The 26,994-nt window shown below is 40.2% G+C and overlaps 1 protein-coding gene across 7 annotated transcripts in view; it reads right to left on the reverse strand.

The window, feature by feature from the left end:
• Inpp4b (inositol polyphosphate-4-phosphatase type II B) overlaps positions 1-26,994 on the reverse strand; it is a 338,999-nt gene that overhangs the window by 108,324 nt on the left and 203,681 nt on the right. For all 7 annotated transcript variants that reach the window (XM_070022124.1, XM_070022126.1, XM_070022123.1 and 4 more), the window contains 3 exons: positions 23,389-23,566; positions 14,025-14,228; positions 766-907 (listed from right to left, as the gene is read on the reverse strand). In XM_070022124.1, coding sequence (XP_069878225.1) covers positions 766-907; positions 14,025-14,228; positions 23,389-23,566 — 524 coding nt within the window. The remainder of the gene's footprint in view (positions 1-765; positions 908-14,024; positions 14,229-23,388; positions 23,567-26,994) is intronic.

Raw genomic sequence — 26,994 nt, forward strand, 5'->3', positions numbered from 1 at the left:
TATGTCTGTCTATTCATCTATAGATACACATTCATTCATATGTACATTTGCACTCGTGCACATTTATGCATGTGAAAATCTAACGCCATGATATGCTTTCAGAATCACATACATAGTTCTTAGAATCAAATCTTCTTGTAAGTTTTGGGGAAAATTCATACAAATTTCCTCCCCCAGAGCATACAGCTTTTGTTCATACTGTGTTCTATGCAAGATACTGTCTCTTGTTATCTCCAAATGTTTCTAAGAGTTAAGGACAGGTGTGTGTTTTGTTATGTGTGTGTGCATGAGTGTGTGTGCATGTGTGCTGATGCTTGGCTTGAACTTGGGACCTTGTGTTCAGCTTTCTTGCTTAAGTCAAGCACGTTGTTGCAGCTGGAGTGCCACAGGCTTTCCTGTCCAGGTGGGCCTCAAAAAAAGATCCTCCTTGCCTCAGCCTCCTGAGCAGTGAGGCTCGCAGGCTTGAGCCACCAGAACTCAGCTTGTCTCCTCTTCCTAATACTATTCTGGGACAGAGTATCCATGTCGATCTGATCATGGCAGACCCTTTTTAAAAGGGACCACTGCCTTTCTTTCAGGAAGATGTTTATGTACCTAAAGAATACAAGCAAAGAGCATCTCAAGTGGTTCTGAAAACACAACCTGATGCCAGCTGGCACCGCTTGCCCCCCGAGGCCCCGCTGACCCCTCTGGAACCAGCTCTCGGCCATGCCTGTGCGGCTGTGTTCCCTTGGTCAGTGGGGGGAGGGGAACGAGGCTTCTTACCCTGGGGGTGAGGGGCGTCCGCCCCCTCGGGCTCCGCTTCTCCATCGCCGTCCTGCTGCGCGCTGCCCTCTCTCTCGATCAGCTTGTCCACCATGGCGATCACACAGTTCAGGCTCTTCCCCACGTTGGCCCACACCCTGTCCTGAGAGAAGCAGAGTCTCACTCCACAGCCACACTGCCAGGACACCCAATCCTCCCCCCCAACCCCACGCAAGGAGACCTGAGGACCAGGCCTTCTGGCCGAGCTCGGGTGGCCCTTCCTGGATGACAGCACAGCTCTTTTATCTTGACGAAGTCAAAGATGGCTTCCACCAATACTTTTAGTTAGGGCATTTATTTTTGTCCAATCATAGAGAAATGATAAGCTACAAGGCAATATTTATATAACATGTGATCAATACATACAATATGAATCTATAATTCAGCACAAATTATGACATTTTAAATGAGATAAAACTGTTTTCCTTATCCTCATTATTATCAAGAGAGCAAAAGCAAATCTATCTATCTATCTATCTATCTATCTATCTATCTATCTATCTATCTATCTATCTACCTACCTACCTATTAAAGAATAGCAACCTTTTAAACTAAAAAGCCCTTTTTGATTGTGGTAATCTACAGTGACGTACGTAACATTTACTATACTCATCATCTCAAGGGCACCAGGTATTAAATGTATTCACCGTCTGTGGGATCAGTGCCTGTATCATTTTATCTGTCCAAACTAAAATCCTTCGCTTCTTCTACCCCAGGCCCCGTTCCTCCTTTGGCCAACCCCTGGCAGCAATGGCGTTTTGTTCAATCTGTACGATTCTGACACCTGGTTTTGAAAGTGCAGCATCCCGATCACCACAGACACAGTGGTTTAGAAGATGAATGTGCAGGAGCCCCGCGCCCGGCTTCTCCCGCATCACTCAGAATCCCCCAGGGAAAGTCTACATTCAATTCTATGACCTCCTAGGTGTTTCTGGTCACGCGGCGCCTTAGAACTGCTGCTCATCAGTATCCACCACAGCTAAACAATAAGAAAGTTAGGGAAAGTTGCTTCCTAGAGAGTAAGTCTTACCAGAGAGGGACTCTCTTTGTCACAAATCTCCCCAGTTCTGATTTGTACTCATTTGTGTTTAGGGCAATCATTAAGCTGAATTCTGTAATTCATAAAAAACTTGCTTTCACTTTTGACAGGTGCTGGTGGCTCATGCCTGCAATCCTCGCTACTCAGGAGGCCAAGATCTGAGGATTGGGGTTTGAAGCCAGCCCTAGGCAGGAAAGTCCATGAGACTCTAAACTACTCCACCCATTACAGGAAAAAATAATAAAGCCAGAAATGGAGCTGTGGCTCAAGTGGCAGAGCACTAGCCTTGAACAAAAGAAGCTCAGGGACAGTGCCCAGGCCGAGTGCAAGCCCAGGACTGGCGCGTGCACACACACACACACACACATACAGACACACACACACGCGTGTGCACACACATATGCACACACACACACACACACACATACATCTTCATTTTTATATAAAAATGTTGAATGTAGTTATCTTAAAGGAATTCTGTCATGCCTGGCTTCCCTTCTTGCTCATCTTTCTACCTAATTTTGATGAAAAGCACCTACTCTTATCCCTGTTTCCAGGCTTGAGAATCAAGCAGGTATCTGCTGGTTTCTCTGCAGCACAGCACAGAATGTCTTCCAGCCAGTGCCTCCTTGGTAACAGCTATTTTGAGCGTCCTGAGTATCACTAGGCATAAAGGTAATTCTCAATTACAGCTATCCTCAGTGGACTGGAGTCTTGCTCCTCAAATGTGTATGTATTTTTTAGCCTAAGTTCATTTTGCTACTTTATAAATAAATAAATTAACTTGGTGAAGGGCAAATGTAAGAGGAGAAAAGTGTCATTTAAATTCGGATTACCTGATTGACAATGTAATGACTATTCGGTATCAGACGACAACTATAAAGAGTCAGATAAAGAGAAAGCAAAATCATGAGAGCACATTACAGTTACTTGTCTTGCATCATGTAAGTCAACCGAGCAAGCCAACTACATTACAAAAATGTAGGTTTGTACACAATTGCAAGGTTCCCCTTAGACACAGGATCCTTTTTTCAATAGAAAAGCAGCATATTCAAAGTTGAAAAGGGAGTCTCTCTATGATGTATTCCTAATGACACTGGAACGAAGCCCCTCACTTCTGGGGAAAGGGCAGGGGCCTGGTCTAAGATTTGGAGGCAGCTCAGGCCACATCCACCTCCCCCTGCAGCAGGTGCCATTTCTTTGAAAGCCCTTGGGGAAATTATTACAATTTAGCATCTCCAGCCCTTACTGGCTTTCCTCAATGAGTCAAGCCTTCCTTCCTCCACCCTGTAATCTTGAGGGAGAAGTATGCTATTAATCCACAAATAATCATAACACTCTTTCCCCTAAGTGTAGATCCTTACTTCAAAGAACTTAAAGCACTTCCCTGCTAAGGGAAATGAAGACACTAATCACATTGGTGGATGATATCACCCTCTGCCTGTTATCTGAGAATAAGAAGGAGAGTTGCCTTGGAGCCATAAGCCAGCAGAGCTAAGAAATCTCACCTTCGCAGGAGGAGATGCTGAGAAGCCAAGTCAGTAACCGCTAGGGCCAGCCATCACTCTTCCATTCCAACCACAATAACAGACTGAATGGCTTGTCTGATGAATATGCCGCTGGTGGCATCTTTATGGTGATGAAATTGAAAAATGAAGCATGAAGCAAATGTCTAGCTGGTGGTGCTAGGAATAAACTACCGAAGGATAAAAGGGAAGCAAGTTCTTCTTTTTCTAAGTTAGCTTTGTATAGGAGATAAAGGGTCAGCTCTCTTCCTGTTGTCCATGTAGAAAGGAACTTTCTATTTTGATGAAAACAATGCTTCATGTTGCCTTTTGGCTGTAAAGGAATATCAAGGGCTCCAAATTCTACCTCTGAAACTGAACATCAAGGTATTTAAAAGATAGTTTGATATTCATATCTATAGGTTGTTCTTCCTCTACAGATACCCTAGGCTACAGGAGTCCACTCATCTACAAGACCATCTCTGTAACCAGCAGAGACATTTTATTGGACTGTGGAATGAAATAAAGCATATTTACTGGCCAAGACTGCCAGCCATATAGTAACATTTACATGGTAACCTAATAGACAAGGGACAAATGTGTGGTCACTGCTATGCCCTTTGCTGCCCCTGATGCAATGCCAATATACAATTTATGGATACTCAAACTCTTCTCCAAAGTGTAGCTCAGTAGTAGGCCCTGAGCAGATTCATTCCACTCTCTCTGGGAAGAGGAGATCCAACCTCAGTGGTGAAACTCTAGGCCTTACTCCTGACTGCTCCTCTTTTACGGCATCTACAGAGTAAACTCGCTGACTTGTGCCTCCGTCTCTAGCACACAACAAGGTACTGAAGTGTTCTAGCCTCACGATGCTGCACAGGACCTTTGGAAGCTACCGGATGTGGTTACGAAGGGCTGTGCTTCCAGAGAGGTGAAGAGACTCCAGGCAGGAGAACCGGAAGAAGCCTCCACATTAAAACGGCCGCCATGAGCTAGCACCTCACTGCCTTTGACTTCAGAGTGGAAGACTTGATTTTCCCAGTTTAATTCCCTAGAGAACTGAGGCACACAGGGTCACAAACTGGACACAGGAGCATCAGATGAAGGGGACCCCAAGGATGGAGATTCCTGTCACTTCACAAAACCATGACCAGGTTTTAATTATCTGAGACTTAAAAATGAGACCAGTAGAAGGCCTTGGTCTAAGATAGGACTCTAGGCTGGTCACACATGCCCTAAATCCAAGATCGGCGGTGTCAGAAGCACAGATAGAACAATCTCTTGGCTGAGGGTGATCAGCTGAGGTCAAAGGACATTCCTGGCCAAAATTAGTAGAGAAAAGGACCAACCTGTCAAGATCAAAGCCCAAGATCCATTCAGATGACTGGAATATAAAGCAGAGTATGGATTACAAGGAGGCAAGATTCAGATGCTAAGAGATTCCAGTAGAACATATTCAATTATTTTGAAATGAAGAGGCTAAAGAACAGCCGAGTTCTCTCCTAAGCCACATTCCTTTATGTCTCCGAGAAAACATGTGCAGCAAACCTATCTTCCAATTTTGGTTAACACTCACTACGCTAGTCTATGGGGGGAATTCTTTGTGCTTAGGTTACTGGAGCGTACTCCTCTCTCTTCTCAACTAAAAGAAAAAATCACACCTTTAGTTCCAGACTGCTGTCAGGATAAAGACAGGATGGTTGGTGCAAAGAGTAGAAGTGGTGGAACGTTACCCTGGTCCATAGTGCTTTCAGTCCTCTATCCCAAACAGCCTCCAAATCCGGTTTCATGAAACAACCATGACCCAGCAGATAGCTGGATTGGCAGGTCATTTCCTGGACACAGCAGCTGTCATCTAGCTGGACTTCCTGCTAGAGGAAGGAAATACAGGAAGGGTAGTCTACTTCTATTCACGGAGCCTCTAAGCCTGTGACTGAAGCCACACTGTGGGTGGGGAACGAGCTGCAATGTTTTTTCCACGTTAGGTCAGGTGCTGGTCCAGAGGCTTATTTATTTCTGGGTTAGGATAGGAGTTAACAGAAAGGGGAGGCCCTGTGGCAGAGTTGGAAAGCATCCATCAGTGCTCCCGCAGTGTCCAGGGGCTGTGGCAGCTGGCGCCCTGAGCCCGTGGGAGGGGACGCGATGCTGAATCAGCATGCCACACGTTTATGAACTTGGAAACATCCTGAGAAATCTCAACTGCCACGGATCAGCGGTTAACTCTAAAGAAAGAGTTCAGCAATGCTTAGCGGAGAAGCTATTGTAAGGCCAGCTTTTGATCAGCAGGGATGTCAAGATTCAACCAGAGCTGATGTGGACGTCCGAAATAGCCCTGCCATGCTGCCATTGCCAGGAATAAGAATTTCTCTCTTCACGTTACCCATTTCTGAGTGCTTTGATTAGAAATAGTGAGCTGAACATGGCCACTCCCCCGTGCAAAGAGAAGCTTCAGCCTCTTCGTGACTTGCATGACTGAAGTTTGTTCTACATTAAAATCCTTTAACCCTGTAGACTATCCCTTCAGCAGACTGGTAGCTCTTCTCTCTGAATCCTAAATTTCCAGAACTATGAATTGAGAAGAATTTCATTTAGGAGAGCGCACATGTGGCTAGAACTGGGTAACACTTGAATACATAAAAATGCTCAGAGATAGGGCTGGGAAAGTGGCTCAGTGGTAGAGCGCTTGCCTTGCATGCTCGAGGCCCTGGGTTCCATTCCTCAGCACCACATAAGCAAAAAGAAAAAAGCCAGAAGTGGCGCTATGGCTCAAGTGGTAGAGCGCTAGCCTTGAGCTGAAGAGCTGAGGGACAGCGCCCAGGCCCAGAGTTCAGGCCCCACGACCGGACTCCAAAAAAAAAATGCTCAGAGATCCACTAGCAATGTCTAGACTTAAGATATTCATCAGTAATGAGATTTTTCCAACACTTTGGCCTTACTGATTCCCCCCTTATATAATCACGAAATAATCCTTGATGTTCATTTCCTCTCCTGCTGAACATGAAATTAGATCCTGGTCTTGCCTTGAGATTTAGTTACGAGCAACACAAACAGCCTCAGATGACCGGCTGGCAATTTTCCAGCAATGATCTCTCCCAAATCCTGTGATTTAGACCTAGCCCAGGCCTCCTGCATTAGCTCTCAGGGTCAGCGCTATGCACAAGTGCCACATTTATCTTCATCTGTCACCATGATGAGTTCCTCTGTCCCAGTCAGTGCAGGTTTAGTATTACAACATCTCTCAGCTGGGAGCCATCTCTGTAATCCAAGCTGCTCAGGGGGCAGAGGCAGGAGGATCTTCAGTTCAAGACCAGCCTGGACAGTTAGTGAGATCCTGTCTCAAAAACCAAATATAATAGGAAGGTCCGGGAGCAGAACTCAAGTGGTAAGTGCTTACCTGATCAATGTGATGCCTGGTATTTGACCTCAAGTACAACAAAGCTAGGAACAAACACAATGAATACTTGTCCATTTCTGCCTATTTGCAGTCCTCAAGCAGGCTGGTAAAGTAGCTCCACACTTATTTACCAGACACCTGCTGTGTGCCTGCTTAGTGCTAAACACCAGCCACATGAAGGAATTAACATTTCTACCAGGACACATGCTGGTTTGTAAGCAGAGACTGATTTCCCTCTCCCATAAAATCTCCCAGCAATCTCATTTCTCCCCTTTCAAATCTCAGCATTTCTGAGATTGTTCCTGCTAGTCTCCCTCTACTTAGACTACGGTTTTCTTTCTTCTGGAAGGAAATGGCCTACTTATTCCTCTCTTTGAAGGGCCTGGAGGGTCTCACAGGATAATAAATAAAAGAAGAAGGAATGAACAAATGACTAAAGTGGGTAAAGAGAAAGGGATGATTCTTCTATCCTCTCCAGTGTGGGGGAAAACCTCTCTGAATATTTTTAAATTTTTTTTTTTTAATATCAGGATTTGAACTGAGGTCTTGCACTCACTCAACTGGTCTTTTCTGCTGGCATGCTATCACTTAAACAAAGACTCTAGCCTGGCTTTTTGCCAGTTATTTTGATGGTATTTATTATTGAGCAGACTTTTCTGCTCAAGCAGCTTTGAGCTGCATTCCTCTGAATCTTAGCCCCTGAGTACCTAGAGTTATGGGCATCAGCCACCAATGAATAGAGCTTTTCAAATGTTACATTTTAATGTGTATCACACATCTTTAATGTGTATCACCACAAGTACTTTAGGGATAATTTCGGTATTGCTGCTTGTGTGACGCGTGCAGATCATCTTCTTGAACAAGAAGCTCTTGCTGTTCTCCTCAGTGCTTGTAGAGTTACACTATTCCTGCTTAGTGAACATCTGTTAACTGTTAATAGCAAGCTAATAGGAGTGAATGGAAATTGATACAACTGTAAGAAGTTCTCCTTGCATGCATCTCAAGTTAAAGTTAGAACTAAGTTTCTCTGAATGGCCGAGTTTAACCACATAAATGCCACACCATACTAAAGCTTTCAATCTGGTCAAAATATAAAGCAAAACAAAAATCTTTAAAAGCAAATAAGAAGATTCCATTGATTCATTTTCAATTGATAATTGGATGTTATCTGTATATTATATTATTGTCCCAACTGGTTGGATTATAGGACATTAAGGTACTGCACAACCATTCTCAAGAATTATTGTTTCTAACTTATGAATGCTGGTATATCCAGTCAAGGGCCTTTTCTGCATATAGCTTTGTATTTCTTTTGGTTATTCATGAAATATTGGGTATCAAAATTTTCAACTTAGAAAATATTTGACTGTTTTCAGTAGGAGATATTCAAGTTTGCAGATGTTTTCTTTGATTATCATCACCCAGTATTGAACCTGGCATTTTAAGAAGCAGGAACATATCCCAGAGTATATAATATTATCAACATAAGATCCTAGGAAAGTCAATTAATAGGAATAAAATACCTCTGTCTGTCAAAATACAGGTTGAGTTAGAGGATGAGCTTCTGATTTGCCAAATGCATCCATTCCCATATTCCTGCATGACCTCTGAAATCCACCTGGCTGCGCCAGTGTGGCCGGGAGCGGGGGTGGGAAGGGGAATGCTTGGAGGCAGGGAAGTGAGGGTAAAAGTACCAACGGCAGGAGGGAAGAGGTAGACTTCGTAGGCAGGCCTGCATGAATATGCATGCACAGGAAGATCTCACTTGGGGTTTTCTTTTCTTTAATAGAACATTTGTGCATTTTAATGGACAGTCATGAACTTTGCTCAGTCGCCTTTCATGGAGTTTAACACTGGATAAGTATTCCAAGCACATTTCTCCAGGGTAAAATAGACCAGAGGAGTTCAGAAGCCTTTCTCATCATCAGATGATAGCCAGTGTTCAGACACCCTACAGGGAACCACAGCCTCCTTCTCCCTCTTTGTTTTTGCTGATGTGGACAGGACAGCTTTGAACTATGTATGCCCTGCTCCCCTCGTCCAATCAGACTCCTGGGATTTGGGAATGGAAAATACAAAGCAGGGCAAAGGAAAAATGGTTGTTTCCAGTGAATCATTGATTGGACATGTGTCAAGAAATTAATTCTATGTGACTAGGATCTTGGTAATCTGCATCACCAATCAAGTAAAGCAAAACTGCTGCCACCTCATTTCTGGAGACCTGAATTCAGTAATGTTCTTCATGTTGGTCATTTCTGACGTTCTGCAGCTGTCTTAAGATCCATTACCCTCTGGGTCTGAACATACTTTGAAGATGACTTGGAAGGATCACCACAGAGTTGGCCAAGGCACTGTAAAATACGCACTCAGGTGGGGGTGGGAGGAGTGTGACTGAACAGTGAGCAGGATGATCATGTTGCAGTGGACTGAGAAACTGGGAAGACATAGGAAAGGAGGCTTGGGGGGAAGGGCAGGGCTTCAAGAGAAGGAAGAAACAAAACCACGAAAAGAATTCACATGAATTCTAGTGAAGAAAAAAGATACTGGATGTAATGGAGAATCATATGGAATTAAAAGCATCTGCTTTTCAAAAGCCAAGCGTTAAAGCCCATTGGTTATTCTATAAACGTGTGTAGGGAGCGACTCTGTGGGACAGGTGTTCTGCTGTAGGGGAGCAGAACCATATACTGCATTTTCCTTCAGAAACTTGCAAGGTTCCCTAACGCACAGGATAAAGAGACATATAAACAACTTATTAGAATTCAGTATTCACTAGGCTGTGCATGCAGGAAATGCAAAGAAGTTGCTTTGTTAACACAAAATGAGTCAGAGTTGAGTATGTATCACAAAAATTATAAGTAAATGGTTACGTTCTAGTGGACACGATACTCTTTTGGGTAACAAGTTATTAAGATGCAGCCTTGACAAAGTTTAACTACAGGTTCTATCAGACAGTCATTAAGAATTAATAAGGAAAAGAAAGATGTATCTCCTTTGTAAACTAAGCTCAGGTCAACGGTTTCATACAATGTAACTTGAGCCAGTCAGACAAATGGACAAAATTCTCCTTTGAGTATCAGTCTGCTTGGGCAGCTCCTCACTCTGAGTGGAGCCTGAACCGCTCTTTCTCTAGAGAAGTTCAGAATGCTGAGGCTGCTTATCTGTGGAGGTCCCTGGTTATCTGTGTTTCATCCCTAATCTATGTTCACAGTGTGTGGCAATCCTCACTGCTACCAATTACAGGAATATAAATAGCTCTGTGGAGCTTACGCATTTGTAGTTGCCCTTCACGTCATTAGGTATTGTATAAAAATAAACTATATGATATAGGTAAGAAATCTATCAGAAAATGGCTTATCTAACGCTTATTACAAAACACTATATCTTTGGTCACAATGAGTTATAGAAGAGCCACAGGTTCCGGGTTATTTAAGTCTTTCAATAACAAGATGCTTAACATAAATATTACTATGAGAATTCACAAAAATTGTTACAAATTGTTATGGATCATCTACTTTCCTTAGGTGACATAAACATGTTTACAATAATAATCAATGTTCTCCTGGCTAAAGAATGGAGACTAAATTTTACTTACCTATTTAAAGTAAGAACTAATTTTAAATTCCATTTTAAGTGACACATAAAATGCAAACATTGCACATATGAATGGAGTATCATCGATAATCTGAAATATGTATTTACTGCATATTGTTTAAATCGGGTTAATCAGATTATCTTTTCAAACATGAACAATTGTCTTCATGGTGGAAACTTGCAAAGTTCTTTCTTCAAGCTATTTGACATCTGCAGTCATCACTGTTTTCTATGCTTACCCTAGTTTGTGACCGTACAGCAGAACTTGTTCCAAGACTGAAAATTTAAACCTGGTTTATGTGTGCAACATAAAATGGGGGGAGAGGGAAATTAATTGGGTAATTTTGATACTGAAATGATCTGTGATATAAAAATATATCCATTCAATTAAAAACAGATTTGAGAGATGGCCAATTAATAATTTTCCTGGTATTCACCTTGCCAGAAAGGATTGAGAGTTTATCTTTTTAACAATTTACGTGAATAGGGATAGGCAGATTTAGCCTCAAACCAATCTGTAGCAAGGCTGAAATGAAATCACAGGGTTGTAGAGAATGGAATAATTACTGGAAGGCACAAAATCTGGGTCAGCCTAATAGTTTGGTTGGATGACACACTTTCATATTCTGGGCAAACTAATCTTAGAGTCCCAGCTGCTAGAAGCATCTGCTGTAGAGACGCAGAGAAAGAAAAGCAATATGTCAACTTTACTGGCTGATAAGCTTGTCTATTTTCTGGCACACATTGTCATAAAATCCCAAGTATTCCTTTGAGCTTTGATTGTTTACTAACTTTTAGGAAAATAAACTTTTAAATCATTTCATCATTGAATAAGTAAAATTTAGCAAATAAAAGTCTTGGAGGGGGGTAGTACTCATTTTAGATTCAATCTCTAGCATATTGACTTGATAATTATTGCTCTTCAACTGGGTCAACAAAACAAGTTGAAAATCAAATAGCCTCACAGCAATTTCGAGTTCATAGCAATTCTCTGCCCTGACCACAAAAGAAATGTTGTTGGTGCATTGACAGAATAGAACTTTAGAGTAATTTACCAAGATGATTTCATGTTCCAAATCTTTATTGTAAGAGCTGAAGACAGTTATTCAGGTTAGGTAATAGTTATTGCCACTGCTAGAAATTAAGTAAAACAAACAGAATTTTTTTAATGGTGCTACTGTAATCTTAGTGCAAACTTAAGCTAATTTAAGTGATCGAGGAATATTTTCATATATCACTGAAACCCAATTACATTAATTTAAAACACTGAATTACTTCCAGAAGTAGACTGCATTTGTAATCAGGGTTGAAACTTTCTAACAACTAATTAAGGAAGGGGCTATACAAAGTTATGCTTCCAATTCATTTAATAGCACAGTCTCAAAACCATTTTCAATTAGCTACATTTTCTTTAGATTTACTCTGTTAGAGTTGAATAAAGCGTTGAAGGAGGGGAGGAGGGAAGGAAGCGGAGGAGAGAAGGAAAGATGGAAGGTGGGTAAGGAGAAAAAGAGGAAGGGAAGAAGGAAGGAGAAAAAGAAGAAAGGAAGGAAGGAAGGAAGGAAGGAAGGAAGGAAGGAAGGAAGGAAGGAAGGAAGGAAGGGAAGGAGGGTGAGAAACTGGGAGGAAGATGGTAGAAGAGGGAGGGAAAGAAGAAGGAAAGAAAGGGAGGGAGGAAAAAGGAAAGCAGGAGGGAGGGAAGGAAGGAAGGGTGAGGAAAGGAGTAGAAACTGAACAGGAGGAAGAGGTGAAGGTGAACGCAGAGAACTGCATAACACAGTGAGAAGAAATAAAATACATCTAATTTCAAAGGAATCGCTTGGTTTCCTATAAACTGGCAATTATACATTGAAATAATACTGCGTGTTTAATAAAATAAAATATTTCCTTTCCACATCTACTCAAACTCCTTAAAACTCACAATTCACATTCCACGATATATAGTTTCCCCACTAGAGAGGGACCAAGGAATAGATTTGATCTTCATCAGAAGATGATATAATTTCCATTTTTAAAGCAAAACACACAGCAATTACATGAAGTAATATAACACATTTGCTACAGCTCATCCAGCCAAGAGCTTCACCAAGTGAATAAATCACTTATCTCACAAGTATCCTAAGAGCTAAGGAAGAACAGATGATATTTTTGTTTTTCAGTTGAGAAAACTGAACTTCAGGGAGGTTAAAAGGTATGCACGCCTTGGAGCTGTGACTAAATTGAAGAAGGTAAAGGTAAAAGGGAGAAATATTAGATTTGCTCTTTTGAAAACGCTGCTGTGGGAGAAATGTGATCTTAATCAGTCACAACAAAGACTTACTCAGCATTTACCTCCAGCAGAATTTACCTAAAGAAAGGGCAAGCATCACTGCCTAGGTCTTGAGATCATAATTTTGTTTGAGAGATCTGGACCTCTCAAATAACTTAATCCCAAACATGCTAGAATTCTAGGCTGGCAAGAAAAGTAACTGTTAACTAAAAACAGCTACCATGCCTTTATTTGGTTGTTACTCTAGAACAGAATATAGTGTTTCCCTGTGGCATGAATGTGTGTGTGTGTGTGTGTGTGTGTGTGTGTGTGTGTGTGTGTGTGTGTGTGTGTGTGTGTGTGTGTGTGTGAAAGAGAGAGAGTGAGCGAGAGGGAGAAAGTGCATTTACTTTGCAGGGTTTTTAGCATAAGTAATGTGCAATAGTATTAACTCAGTAATAACTCAGTACATTAACATTACTACCTTTCCTTCTCTTTTCAGGTTCTTTTCACCCTATTCTGGCCTGCAAAAAGGCAATGTTTTTGTCTGTCCATTTTTCCATCTTTTGCATTTGAACTTTCTTTCTTAATGATCTTATATTGGAATGATCATACATTCATAGCATGAAGAGGTTTTACAGTGCTCGCTGAGCAAATTCACTGGTCTGCCATATTTCCTGGTGTCACCAGGTGGTGTCTCTCTGGTGTCACCACTTTTTAAAAAATTTTTTTTAACAGTTGGTAAGTTTCATTATCCTGTTTCATCCTGCAACAGCCTTCTATCCCCTCAGCATCCCCTCCTTCCTTCCTCCCTGCTTCCGCCCATCCCCTCATGGAGAAGTTCCTGCTCGCGGATGCCCCCCTGCCTATGGGTCCACAATTTGCTACTTTTTCAGATGTCCATAAGGCCACAGAGCCTCAAAGCCCCTCTAACCACATGGACGGAATCACACGATCATGGGCAAGAGGGGATTCCAGAGCCCTTGATGTGTGATTTAAAGGTAAACATTTGGAAGTATTCTGGAAGGAGCTCACTACATCTCAGCAATGAGCACACTTTGTTGCACACACATGGTAGAGACAGGGAGAGTTTTTTGATTCTTCTGAAAGACAATTTTCATCCTTGTGCGAAGCTCAGTCAACCATAAGGAAATGCATTGTGGGATCCTGTCTCTGGGACATCTTTGCTTTGAGGGCTGTCTATATGATTTCTTTGCTAGCAAATGTATTTTTTTTAGAAAATATGTTTGATCAGGAATGCAAGTTTCAAATCTAATCTGCCCCTAAGGAAAAGTGTGAGCTGTTTTCCCACAATTTACAGGATGACAGCTTTCCAGTAATTGTTTTCTTATATGGAAGACACAGCTTTCTTATCATGCTTGTTGTATTTCTCAGGGCAAAACAGTTCCAGGTGAGTGAGGTGAGGTGTGGAAGACTTACCCACTCCTCCTCATCGTAGTCTGAGTGGTGCGGAATGGAGTCCTGCCTCTTGAAGGGCGGGGACTGGCCCTGGGCGTGGCTCTCCTCTTTGCTGCTCTTGGGAGATGGGGTTTTGTTAAAGGTGCCCCCTGGCCTTGCGGTGTAGAGAGCCAAAAGGGCGCTTCTGACCAGCTGATCCTTAAAGGCATGCACGAAAAGTTCTGTCTGGAAAGGAATGGGCATGGATTAGAAATGGCACGGTAGGCATCGCGGTGGAGGGCGGCAAAAAGGTCAATTGCAGATTGACCACTTAAGTGGTGTGTATGGTGGAAATGCCCTGGCACCAAAGAGAGAAAAATGATTCATACCACTCAATAGGAGATGGTTTGGTTCTGGGAAGCTGCCAAGGCCTGGAGCCCTCCTGTTTTAAAGTTAATGCCGAGGATCTAAACGCACTATAAACACCATCTGTCTCCTCAGCCTATTCTCCAAAGCCTGTCTTTGAAGATGCATTTCACTGGGGAGCGTCACTGGAATGACATTTACCTGTGGCACCATTCAAGTGATTCCAAACATACCTCAAAAGAAAACGTGGCTGGATTTTGCCTATTTTGTATTTAAAACAGTTAAAGGCTATGAAGAAAATAATAAAACACAGAACTTCCCTCTGGACCGTAGACAGCCGCACAGGAGACATGGTAAAGGAGTCATCTCTAGGATAACACCCGCCTGCCTCTTATTCATATCATCCCCAAATTCTCTCCCCCACCAAATTACATTCTAGTATGCGGTGGTAACGAGGTCACTGCAGTCTCTGGCGTGGCAGATTTTATAAGCTAGTGGTAAATACCTAGTAAGTACTATCATAACGACAGCTTTCCCACAACAAAGAACTTGACAGCTGCTCTTTGCATTTTCTTGATGAAATGTTTAATAGCGCCAGCCTGTAATAGTCTGCAAGGTGAAGAAATTGATTTTCTGTATTATAGTAATGCACTTAGCATGCATGTGGCTGGACAATCTGTCTGAAGTCTGGAGTCAAGCTTTGACCCCTCACACTGCATACTCTGGTAGAAAGAGCCCTTTAACACACAGTGTTATTTTGGACAATACTTGGTGTTATCCTCCTTTGATATAGTATTCTAGGATATAATACCAACTCAACTCATGTTATAACTCAAGGTGATCATTTTGGTGTTCTCTCCATATGCCACCAACAGGGCCTTGTCTAGTCCACTGCTACACTGCTGCATACGTTCTTGCAAATGTCAGCAATGAAGGAAATTCAACCAACCCTACAAAATAAGTGTCTGAGAAGGTTTTTCTCTTATCTGTGCAATTACTTCTTTGCCACAGATCATACAATTCTGGAGCTGGAAGAGACCTTGAAGTTGAAATCACCATTAATCAGATATAAAAATTAAGAATGTGGTGATGTGTTTTAGCACAAACAGCTGATGACGAGCACAAATGGAAGCGATCACATGTTTGTCTGACATGCTCAGTAGTGTTCGCTCTTATTCTACACCACCCACTTCCTGACAGTAATCTGCATGTCCTTCTTCCCTGGTCATTGATCAGATTGGGTGGTTAAACATGTCCTACCCGCATAACTCTCTTTACTTCTAACTTAAGGCTCTCTAAGGTTAGTCATATTGAAGCCACCTTAAAGACAAAGAAACAACTTAGAAAACTGCATATATAGTAAGAAGAGATTGAATGGTACTGTGGAATAAATTAAGAACGCCAAATGAAAATTCAGCTTATACTGGAAAGACACAAAAGGAGTCGGACAATAAAATTATCTTCAAATGGGAATAGAAGGTACAAAATAAATACGGATGGCAAAATTGGCTCAATAGAATTCAACCAGTCAATGGAGTTAGAGGAAGATGCAGAAACATGTTATTTACATCATTTTTATGCCACATGGATACAGCTATCGATGGGAATCAAAAATGCAAATGTATTCCCATTCAGCTTAACGAAACTATGTCTCTGTTGATAGTTTCAATAATCTGTTTTGATGTATTTTTAGAACAAAACAGCTTGCCTTCTTTGAATGCCTGTTAGCACAGCTCCAATTTCCCCATCCTTACATAATTACGACGGGGCCAATATGCAAGCACACCCATGGAATCCCTTCCCGCTCTTCTCATCATTCACTTTGCATCAGATGCACACAGAGAGATCCTACTTCATTTACTCAACTCCCAGTTACGTTGATTTACCACTACAGGCAAGGAAGATAATGCAGCACATTTTGCATTCTTACAACCCAGAATTTTCTTTGGATAGCTAAACACAAGGCAGTAAAATCTTAAACAAATGCTATAAAGGCTAATCTTTTACTTTGTGTGTGTCAATACTGACAAATTTATCTGGTTCCTTGGAAACGTTTTGGGTACCAGGATCCTGCCTTTAAAAATGCCTAAATATTCTAAATATCAAAATATCTGTATGGCCTGAACAAAACCTGAGTTTTCTGGGCTAGCACTACTGAGTAAATGTAGACCAATATAAATTCTGGGTCCTATACCTTGAACATTGCTGTCCTTACCACTGAACGACTAAGAAAGTTAAACTCAATGGAAGGAAATGACTGCGTTTCTAAGTTGCCTATGAACTATTCTGAAGACTTTGGCTTTTTCTGGTTCAGCTTGTACCAGACCAGTGAAAGAAGACAGGCTGCTTAAAATGTTATAATAAGAGTAGGCAAAACAACTCATTTGAAGTACTAACCTAATACATTAAAATTTTAATTTATCATGTAAAAGTTCAACTTAGTACAATAAAATGCTCAACCTAAGGAAGATCTATGTTCACTTGCTTGGTAATAAAAAGAGAAGACAGATGCCATCTTAAAAATGAAATGATTTTATTCTTACTTTTTTCTAAAACTCATATTCCCAGGTAACTATTCTTTAAAGGGAAACACTGAATTGTCTGCAAACTTAAACTACTAAAAATTACTTCTCTGGGAAATGGGTGAAGAGCATTTCCTCATTTCTTCAATACTGATGGTAAAAGAGTAGCTAGGATGTTTATTTAAGATCACTCCTTTTTCACAAGAGATCTCAGCAAAGACCTAATAGAAGTTCATCTCACTGAAAAAGAATTCAAGACAATTCTCACAAAATTCTACCTGGAATACGAATGCAGCCAGGGACCTAAGGAAGGGATTGTTATTTTAGCAGGAAAGAATTCTGTTTATTTCAATGAATTTGATAGGCTTTAGTTATTTCATAGAGAAATAGCACAATTCTGTCATTTTACACTGATGAGTTTTCCCTTTCCCTAAAGGTAAGTCTATCTAGCAGGCAGGAAGTTACTTGATAACTGGGCAACTATTAAATATACATACTATATTCTATGGTATAACTATGGTTATGCCCATATACATGTACAAGTATAAACTTGAATTTATATACATACATCATGTAATCATTTTGCCAATTTTATACAAAAGTATAGTGCCTTCCTGTAAAAGTCTTACTGAAATTCATCATAAAGTATACTCTTCTATTAAGCTCTATGATTTTCCTGAACGCTTTTCCTTTCCTTCTTGACTTATCATCTTCAGCTCACCCCACATGCAGTGAGCATCTCCCAAGAGTCTTACATGACTTTCTTAATAGCACTGTTCCTTCATGGTGATGGAATCCATCTCCTCATCATTTCAATTTTTAGCCTTACGCTTAAGTCTCCAAAATTCCATTTCTAACTCTCCTGGAACCAGATCTAGCAAATCTTTTTCACTGAAAGCCTTTGGAAGTGGTCTTGGGGTTTGTTGTTTGTTGTTTTGTAGGCTATATCCTGAAAACCACGTTGGGATGTGAACGAAATACAAGGATCAGAAGGTCCCTTTCCTTCCTGTGCTGCCCGTTTTCCAATGCTTGACCCATTTTGTCCAAGTTTCTCCTTGTTTGAGGAAGAGGACTCACTGATGTTAGCTTGGATGGAGACATCTGAGCCGCACATTTCCTGTACAGCCCCTGTTCCAACATTGCCCTACCTCCTCATCTTTACTTATCCTATTATCCAAATGTCCAAGAAACACACATTTGAATAATTGTATATTAATTCATTGATTTTTTAAATTTGAAGGTGATTGTAAAAAGCTGAAAAGTAAATTCCAGTCTTAAAAGTTTACCTTCACGTCAACTGGTTATTCCAAAGTTCACTAAGACCCCTAATATATACTTTAACCAATGACAAACAACAACCAAAGAAACCCTTCTACTCATGATAGTACCCTCTTCCTTTCAGTTTGGGGCTGGGACTGACCTAGGGTTGCTGCAGTAAATAAATAATAACAAATTCCTTATCTGTCGCTCATCGATATTCTCTATGACATTACATGTAGCGCCAACTTTTTAGAACTGCTTTCATGGCATTGCTATGACAAATAAGCATGATCCTCTTTAGAAAAATCGAATTCTGTTTCAGACTAAAATTCTTTTTAAGCTTTTCTTTGAGCATGACAGCATCCATGGTATATGGGCATATGGAGTGTATAGCTAGCCTCCAATAGCTGCATTGTTGAACATTTGATGATGATAATATTGTGAAACACCCCCATGGTTGTTCATGTGAAAGTCCACGTCTGCATAGAATTTCTATTCTAGAATCAAATACAGCATTACTCACAATTCAGTGTTCATTCAATTATGTTTTTGAGCAAAATAACAATGACTTTCTAAATGAGGTTTAATCACTCTCTGTGAAATCCAGAAAATGATGAGCATAATATAACTAATCATCTACCTTCTGAACTAAGAGAAATGTCCACATACTACATGCATCTAGGTCCTTATTTTTCTTATTCATTTTTTTACATTTCTTTTTCCTTGCATAGATTTCATGCAATATACAGAGAAATGTATGCTTTTAGAGTAAGGGAAAAAAGTGCATTCTCCCTCTAATTTCAGCCATTCATATCACATGTTAAAATTCTGGCATATCTTTGGTCTTCACTGTTGGAATTATTCAGAGAAACTCAGAGCTTGCTTTGTATTAGATAAAATTATTTCTTATAAAAGTTAATTGTTTAACACATTCACAAACTAATATGCTATAATCAAACTCAAATATCAGAAGTAATAAAATAATAGTACAATTTAGCTGAATTTGTATACCTAGGATAAGAAAAATGATAGAATTCATTTATTACTGTGAAATTTCTACTTCCTCCACTATCACACAAGCTTGTCAGTCCCACATGGAACTATCAGAACTTTCATAGAATATTCAAAAGACAGTAAGCATAGTGATTAATTTTAAGCAACAAACAAACCAGGAACACAAATTTTTTTGACTGCAAGCACATTATTTAATATATTCATGTCTCAGTTTCCTCAACTGTGTAAAAAGAAGGAACTTGCAATCATTCATAAGATTAGAAGTGTAAATGCTGAAAACAAAAGAAGGTACTTCATGGAACTATAGAAGTTGAAGTTCTTATAGGATTGGGGGTATATTATCATGATCTTATAGTATCTGAGGGTGCATTATCATTTTCGATTTGTTAATCTGACTCACTCAATTTTGTTTTTGTTTTTTTGGGTCCGGTCGTGGGGCCTGAACTCTGGGCCTGGGTGCTGTCCCTCAGCTCTTCAGCTCAAGGCTAGCGCTCTACCACTTGAGCCACAGGGTCACTTCCGGCTTTTTTCTTTTTGCTTATGTGGTGCTGAGGAATTGAACCCAGGGCCTCTGGCATGCAAGGTAAGCGCTCTACCACTGGGACTCACTTAGTTTTATTGCTTATGAAGTAAATCACTGTAACAACATATTAAATAAGAGATATTCACTGTTAAAAAAGGATCTTGTGGGGACAGCTCACCATCACTAAGCTGTAAGCAAATGCTACCTACTATGATATTGTTTTTACTATTACAATATTACAAGGACCTTGAAAGTCTTGTGAAGGAAAAGCCTAGTCTTATTCTGTTCTTAGAGACAGTGACCAGAAGACAGTACATCGTCAGGAAATTATTTTATTTTTACTTTTACTAAGTTGATGTGTTTAGCTTTTATTACCAATGGAATGGAATTCCAGTAGAAGGGAAGAACTTGGCTGGGTAACCTGAGCCCTACCATCTAGTGCGCTGGAGTGGCAGAGGTGACATGAATTGCTTTTGGATCTACACATCGTCATCGACTCTGAGACTCCTTAAGTGTGCTGTTAGCAAGTTGGGTTCCTTCGTGCTCCATGTTTTTCCACAGATGTTCAATGCAGGTCCACTTGCCAAGGAGTCCATTGCCAGCATCGCCAAGCGGCCTGGTGCACGTACAGGCAGAGAAACCATCTCCTCACAAAACACTCAATTACTTCCTTCCACACGGCCCCTGCACTGCCTTCCACCTTGCCTGTCCCCAGAATGAGCTCGCCCAAGGACGGGAGCTCATGGCCTGCAAAACCTTCCATCTCTTCTGAAAATGACACAGAGACCATGCTTATTCTTTCTGTATGGATGAGGTACTGGAAAATCAACATGAAGAAACTACTTCTTAAACACACCAGTTCATGGATTAAAGAAGCAGGAAATGTCAATCAGAGGATTCAAAGCAGTCAAAATATAGGATGAAGCATCCTGGAGGTCACAATGTAAAATGGAGAAGATAGCTATATGTGGGCATCATGCCAAAGAACAAGCTTAACTGTTCTTGTTACAGCAACAGCCAAGGATGAAGGTGTCATCGACACATCTTGGTAACCTTTATCTTATTCGTATGGGGCCCGATGGCACCTTAAATATGCATTTTAAAATATAATTTTTTAAAACAGGGTTTACCAACCAAGAATGATTTTTTCAGAATGAAACTCTGAAATTAAAAAAACTTTCAGAATTATAATCCTGTTAATACCAACTTAGGTTACAACTTGTTACATCACTTAACTACATTTGTTTCTTGCTCAATTCATGAATCATACTTTTATTTCTAAATCACGAGTTCCTTCGCAGTCTTCAGAGACAGGAAAACTGTTAACTTGGCTGATTCTTTGAAATTGCAGGCATAGATGCTTAAAAGAATGCATGATTTAGCTGGGCACTATTGGCTCATGCCTGTAATCCTAGCTACTCAGGAGGCTGAGATATGAGGATTGCAGTTCAAAGCCAGCCTGGGGAAGGAAAGTCCAAGAGACTCTTATCCCCCCAAACAAATAAACAAACAAACAAACAAAAACACCAGAAGCGGCACTGTCGCTCAAATGGTAGAGCACTAGCCTTGAGCGGAAGAGCTGAGGGACAGCGCCCAGGCCCAGAGTTCAAGCCCCATGACCACCAAGAAAAAAAAAAAAAGAATGCATGACTTGCAAACTTAACTTTAAAATGATCCTCTTAGTTTCCTGGGTTGAAAGTTTTATTAGCAGACAATGCTTGTCAACTGTGTAGAACACAAAGGGCAATAAAGCTAGACCAATGCTCGACTAAAGGAGGAGGAACCCGCTATCCCCGCCGCACACGTCTCCACCACCATGGCCGCGTGCTGCAAATGATGTATGAAATGATGAATCCTTGCCCACTGCACAGGGAGAATATAAACACTGCTCTGTAATCACTGCCGTGATGTGCTATTTGCTAAAATTTTCTGCTTAGGTGAACGCAGAAGAAAAAAAAAAATATCTCACCTCATCTAAAAAATACCACAAGAGAAATGCTCCAAAATGAAATTATATAGCACTCCACTGGGTACACAATCTTCTAGCTTACTTTTTCCGCTTCTTTCCCTTAGAGGTAAACATGTATTTGTTGACTATTACAATACTTGCATAATGCCAACAAAAAAGAATTTTACAATTGCAAAAAGGGCAGTGTCAAAACACCCTTCTATAAAGGGTCCAGAGCTGCTTTTGTTTGGTTCCTGGGGGATGATTCTAGCTGCCTGATTCTGTACATTCTTTAGTTCCTCAGAGCTTTGTGAAATGAAGAAAAGATGTTCCCAACAGCTGTAATGACTCAATAAAACAGCCCACAACAGCCCATGACTGAGTAATGCCGCGGAAACCTGTGAGGCGGGGCCGTCTTTTCTTGCGATGAAGGCATCTGTTCTCGCTTAGAAAGATGCTGCACTTCAACTGGCCAGACTTGGACTGTCATCCTCCTCTCTTTTTATATTAGACTTGTCTAATACAATTATATATCGATTTTCTCAATAGATAGTAGCTAACTTAGAAGGAGAGAAGATACTAGTGTTTCCCTGTGAGGAAAATATATGAAAATGGGCAATTTAAAATGTTAAATAAGGACAAGGTATTGTGAATACCAATGATCATATCAGAATGAGATGGATGGATGCAAGCATCTATTCTGGTTTCTATTCATCTGTGGTTTTAAAAGATGAAGAACTGTTGACTAGTTCTAGAATTACTGAAAATGTTTATAGGTCAGTTTCTTCAAGGACCTATTTATTGGAAGTATCTCATATTAAAGCAGAAGAAGTCAGAAGTTAAGGGTGAGTACACCGGTATTTCACCCCAGCATGCCTAGTTGGCTTCATGTTTAAAAAAATCAAGCCATCTTTTTTTTTGTCTTGGTTGTCTCTCATTCACACAGCTGCCCTAGTTAGCTATGGACATTGATATTTAGTACCTGCTCCATGCAGGCCAGAGTACAGTTAAAGGAACAAGTCACCTTTGGCAAAAATTAGGCATTAAGTTCTATAACATTTTGGGGCTGGGAAGGTGGTTCAGTGGTAGAGCGCATGCCTTGCATGCCAGAGGCCCTGGGTTCAATTCCTCATCACCACATAAGAAAAAAGCCGGAAGTGGTGCTGTGGCTCAAGTGGTAGAGCGCTAGCCTTGAGCTGAAGAGCTAAGGGACAGTGCCCAGGCCAGAGTTCAGGCCCCATGACCGGACCCCCCAAAAAAAAGTTCTATAGTATTTCAAATAATAACTAATATTTGGAAATTTCTAGAATCTTCTATAAACTGAATTAGGCTAGAAGAATGACTACACCTCTCCCCCCTCCCCCGACCCATGGCATTCATCTGAATCCACAACCAATTTCTGACTTTAAATGAAGTGACATTCTTATTTATATTAGAAATTATGTGGATGAAAATAGGTGATCATCAGAAGAAAATAATTTGCAAACATTGAATTTAATGTGTAAAGTCATGTAAATGAAAGATATCAAGGTAAAGAGAAAATATACTCTAGCCAATAACAGGTTTCATTTCCTCCTAGAAAAAAATGCTTAGTAAGATTTGCAAAAGAATAAAGCCAATTCATTTTGATCCCGTGGCAATACTTTGAAGCTTACTTTTAACCTAGACTCCTAACATTTGCAGAAGCTATGAAAGGCAATGTATGCAGAAAGCAACACCAGTGGGGATTGGAGAATTTCATTTTCCCCACGGTGGTGATGATTTGGATCTTACTTTTTCTGCAAGCAACTTTAAAGAATTCTTCAAGCTGTCTGGAGAATGCTGGCTTGCGGAATGAAGCAGTAGGTCTGCCTGGGTTGCTATCAGAGGTTGTAGTTGATTGATGTTGCTGAGAACTTCCTTTGCTTTTGCTGTGTTTTCAGGTGAATAGTAAATAAATTGGTATCCAGTACTGCAACAACAAAGATAACGGCAAGTTACACAAAAAATCAGAAAGAATTTGCAGCCCTTAATAGCAGAGGGACCATGATAAACAGATCTCCAAATGTCATTAGTTCCCATTCAATAGATAAGAGCTGCTGTGGGAGAGCTTGTTTATGTACAAACAGTTCTTAAGTTTTTAAGTAAGGTTAAGGAATACCAATCCAGTTCTTGCTCAATCACAGAGAAGATTCTCTATGATGGTTTAGGTATTAATATTCAAAAATTACTAATAATTCCTAAGCAACTCCAGGCCAAATAATAGAGGGGGAATCATGTGACTCTTTAGATTCAAGCCAATCTCCATATAAATCCTGGCTTACCACCACTTACAAACTGGATGACCTTGAGTTACCTTCAGCTTTCTTACCATGCAAATGGGGGTCATTATGAAAAATTCTCTTAGGGGAGTAAAGTTAGAAATATTTATATGACGTCCCTAAAACAGTGCAGGATACAGAGCAGATGTTGAAAAAAATGTGCACCCACACGATACTGGACCAGGGCAGGAAGGGTATAAGTATTAACAACTCAGAAAGAGGGAAAATGAATTGATATCAGGTGGCCACAGATAACTTTATTAGGTAGAGAAACAACATTTAAAGCATAGGAATTCTGTTCTGTTATTTTATCACCACCTTTTTGTGTTCCTTTTGTCAGAAGTTAAAACATAGACTATTTATTATAGACTTTATGGCTTCCATCCAACTTGCTAAAAAAAAACTAAACATTTCATTACTAATAAGAAAGTCATTGATTTTCATAATCTCTAAGAACAATCCCAAAACTATGAAGACATAAGATGGCATGGAACATGGGAATCTTTAACCAGATGCATTATGGAAGAAAAAGCATGTACTGCAGTAGAAAAAGGAGAGGGCAAACACTAGCAAGAATGAAGGAAGAGGACGGCATGGTTGGTTCAATCACAAGGTTGATGCTTAGCTCTCTAACTATCCAACTGTCAAAGCATTTTTTTCACAATACATTGCAGCCTATTTTGTATAGTCATGAAATATGCCCCCTACACTTACCAGCTGATAATTCTCACAATTACATTTCTCATTTTGAAAATAAGAGAAATGAATTGGGAATGTGAATATCTAATAAGTATTCTTTCTACTCAGGTTTTTCAGAGATTAGGAGAATCTTTACAGAGATGATATTCTTTCACAAATATGTAATAAATATTTCTCCTATGTCAGTCAAAAAATTTGCAACATAATTAAAATAAATGTTCCTGGAAGTTTTACCTACTCCACCAATAGTAGAAGACGTCAATGAGTATTACAGGTTTAGGAAGGCTCATGAGTACACTGCAAAACTGTGATAGACATTAAGATTTGTTCTCATGTCTTACGTGTAAACTTCAGAACATCAGAAGTTAAAATATATCCTAAAATATTTACTATACACTTTCATGCATATTGAGGCAGATGAAAAATAACAATTGAGGAGAAAGGAAATGACAATTCTCACTGATAACATCTCTATTTCTAGAATATACATCATGTGCCTGAGATCAAAGAATTAGACATTTCCTTGGTACTTAGGTTTCCCTGAGAGTTCAATCCCCAAACTACTTGGGGTTAGGCTTATAGAAAAAGAATAGATTATCTAAAAATACTGATGTAGCACCAGGAAAGGGAGATAATGTTTTGATTCCTTAATCTGACAGCAGAAAACAGGATGGGCTGCAGGCCCAACACCGAAAGCAATGTATAGGAGCTGCACTGTGACCGCCACCTGTGCCCAGCTCTTCTGCCACTGGAGTTAACTTGCTGGTGTGGCCTTACTAAGAAGGTTCCTGTTGTCATGATTCAGGCTTGGGGAACCTCCCTCAAGGCCAGGTGTTCCTGTATTTGTGCTCACAGGACTTTCTGAGGACATCGCTTAGACATATTCCCACTCATTCTTTTTGACACCTGTCTCAGTTGTGCTCCTTCTTTACCTAAACCATTCTTGACAGCTCACTCTTTATTCATGAGTAGTATCTTCTCCTATTATCTTCACTGAATATTCCTGGTCTGCAGACAGTACATATCAGCGTCCTAGAATCTCTTCTCCACTTGATCCTAACACATGCATACCCAAGATTTCTTTCTCATGTGTTATCTTCCTTACATCTAGATCGGTAGTGCTGAACATTTAGTAGGCAGAAAGCCCACTTAGGAGGTCTTGAGCATTTAGTTTTCTCAATGTTTATTTTTTTGACCAAGCCAAGTAATTCTGCCTCCTTGGGTTATTACATTTACGGTAAATCCTCAAGAGTTTTTGGTACAAGTGGATTATTGAACATCTTCAGTGATATTCACCACCATAGTTTGACTCAGAGTCATGCTTCACAGTGACTCTGATCAAAGTCTACCCATAAATGACTTTAATTTTCTCAGCTATTCTTACAGTAGCCCATCTCCGTATTTTGCCTAAGTGGCTTTCGTTCTCTTCTCAGTACTGTGGTCTCCTCTTTTAATGTTTCCCAACATCTTTTTATCTTTTCCTTCTATTCTTTTCCTCACCTCAGTCGCTCTTCCATCAACTGCATGTGACATAACCCTAACTTTTGCCTCTGTGGCTCAGTCATTCTCTTCTGGAGCACTTAGGCAGAAAGCATTGATTCTTTCATGATTTCTTTAACAATGAACATCTTGTCCTAGTAAAGATTCACTTTCTGTGATAAAGCAGTGTTGGTATCCACAATGAAATAGCATGATATAGGAGAAAATATTGCCACCCACAAAATAATTATAAGTGTACATAAATTTCATCCACCTATTCAGTGCCTTAAGTTTAAAACATGATATACTTCAATATTTAGAGGTTCTTCAATGGAAAGTTATCACTATAATTTAATTATCTAGATAAATAGAATATTACTAAACTATTTTAAGTTGTCTGATACTTAAATGGAATCAGCTATCAGTCAGATAAAACAAGAAGAGAAAATATTTGCTTGGATAAGATATATAAAAGATCTAGTGAATTATGAAAAACAAAAATCGAAATTAGTTTCATATTAATTAAACATGAACTAATATACATTTATACTTTAACTTAGTCTATATATTTTACAACACTCTCTATATTTAAAATCATTTCAATTAGAAGATAAATCTACTCACATATGTACATTTGGTGTAACTCGGGGAACTGTATTTGGCGACATAAAGAAAGGCAGCACATAGTGCAGTGAAATGCACATTCATGCTCTCTGCTAGCCAAATTGCAACAAAAACAAGAATGCATACACTCTTGTTTCAGTTTCTGTGGCTGCTCTTGTTTGTCTCCCCCATCTTCCCTGATCTGTGAGCTCCAGGACCCAGCCCCTGCAACTCTGGTCTTTGGAGCTAGATGACCTTTCTCACTAGGCTCATTCCACCTTGTGGTTTAAACATGTCG

This window comes from Dipodomys merriami, unplaced genomic scaffold, assembly GCF_024711535.1.
Source record: "Dipodomys merriami isolate MVZ:Mamm:240054 unplaced genomic scaffold, mDipMer1.0.p SCAF_15, whole genome shotgun sequence".
NCBI classification, from domain to species: domain Eukaryota; kingdom Metazoa; phylum Chordata; class Mammalia; order Rodentia; family Heteromyidae; genus Dipodomys; species Dipodomys merriami.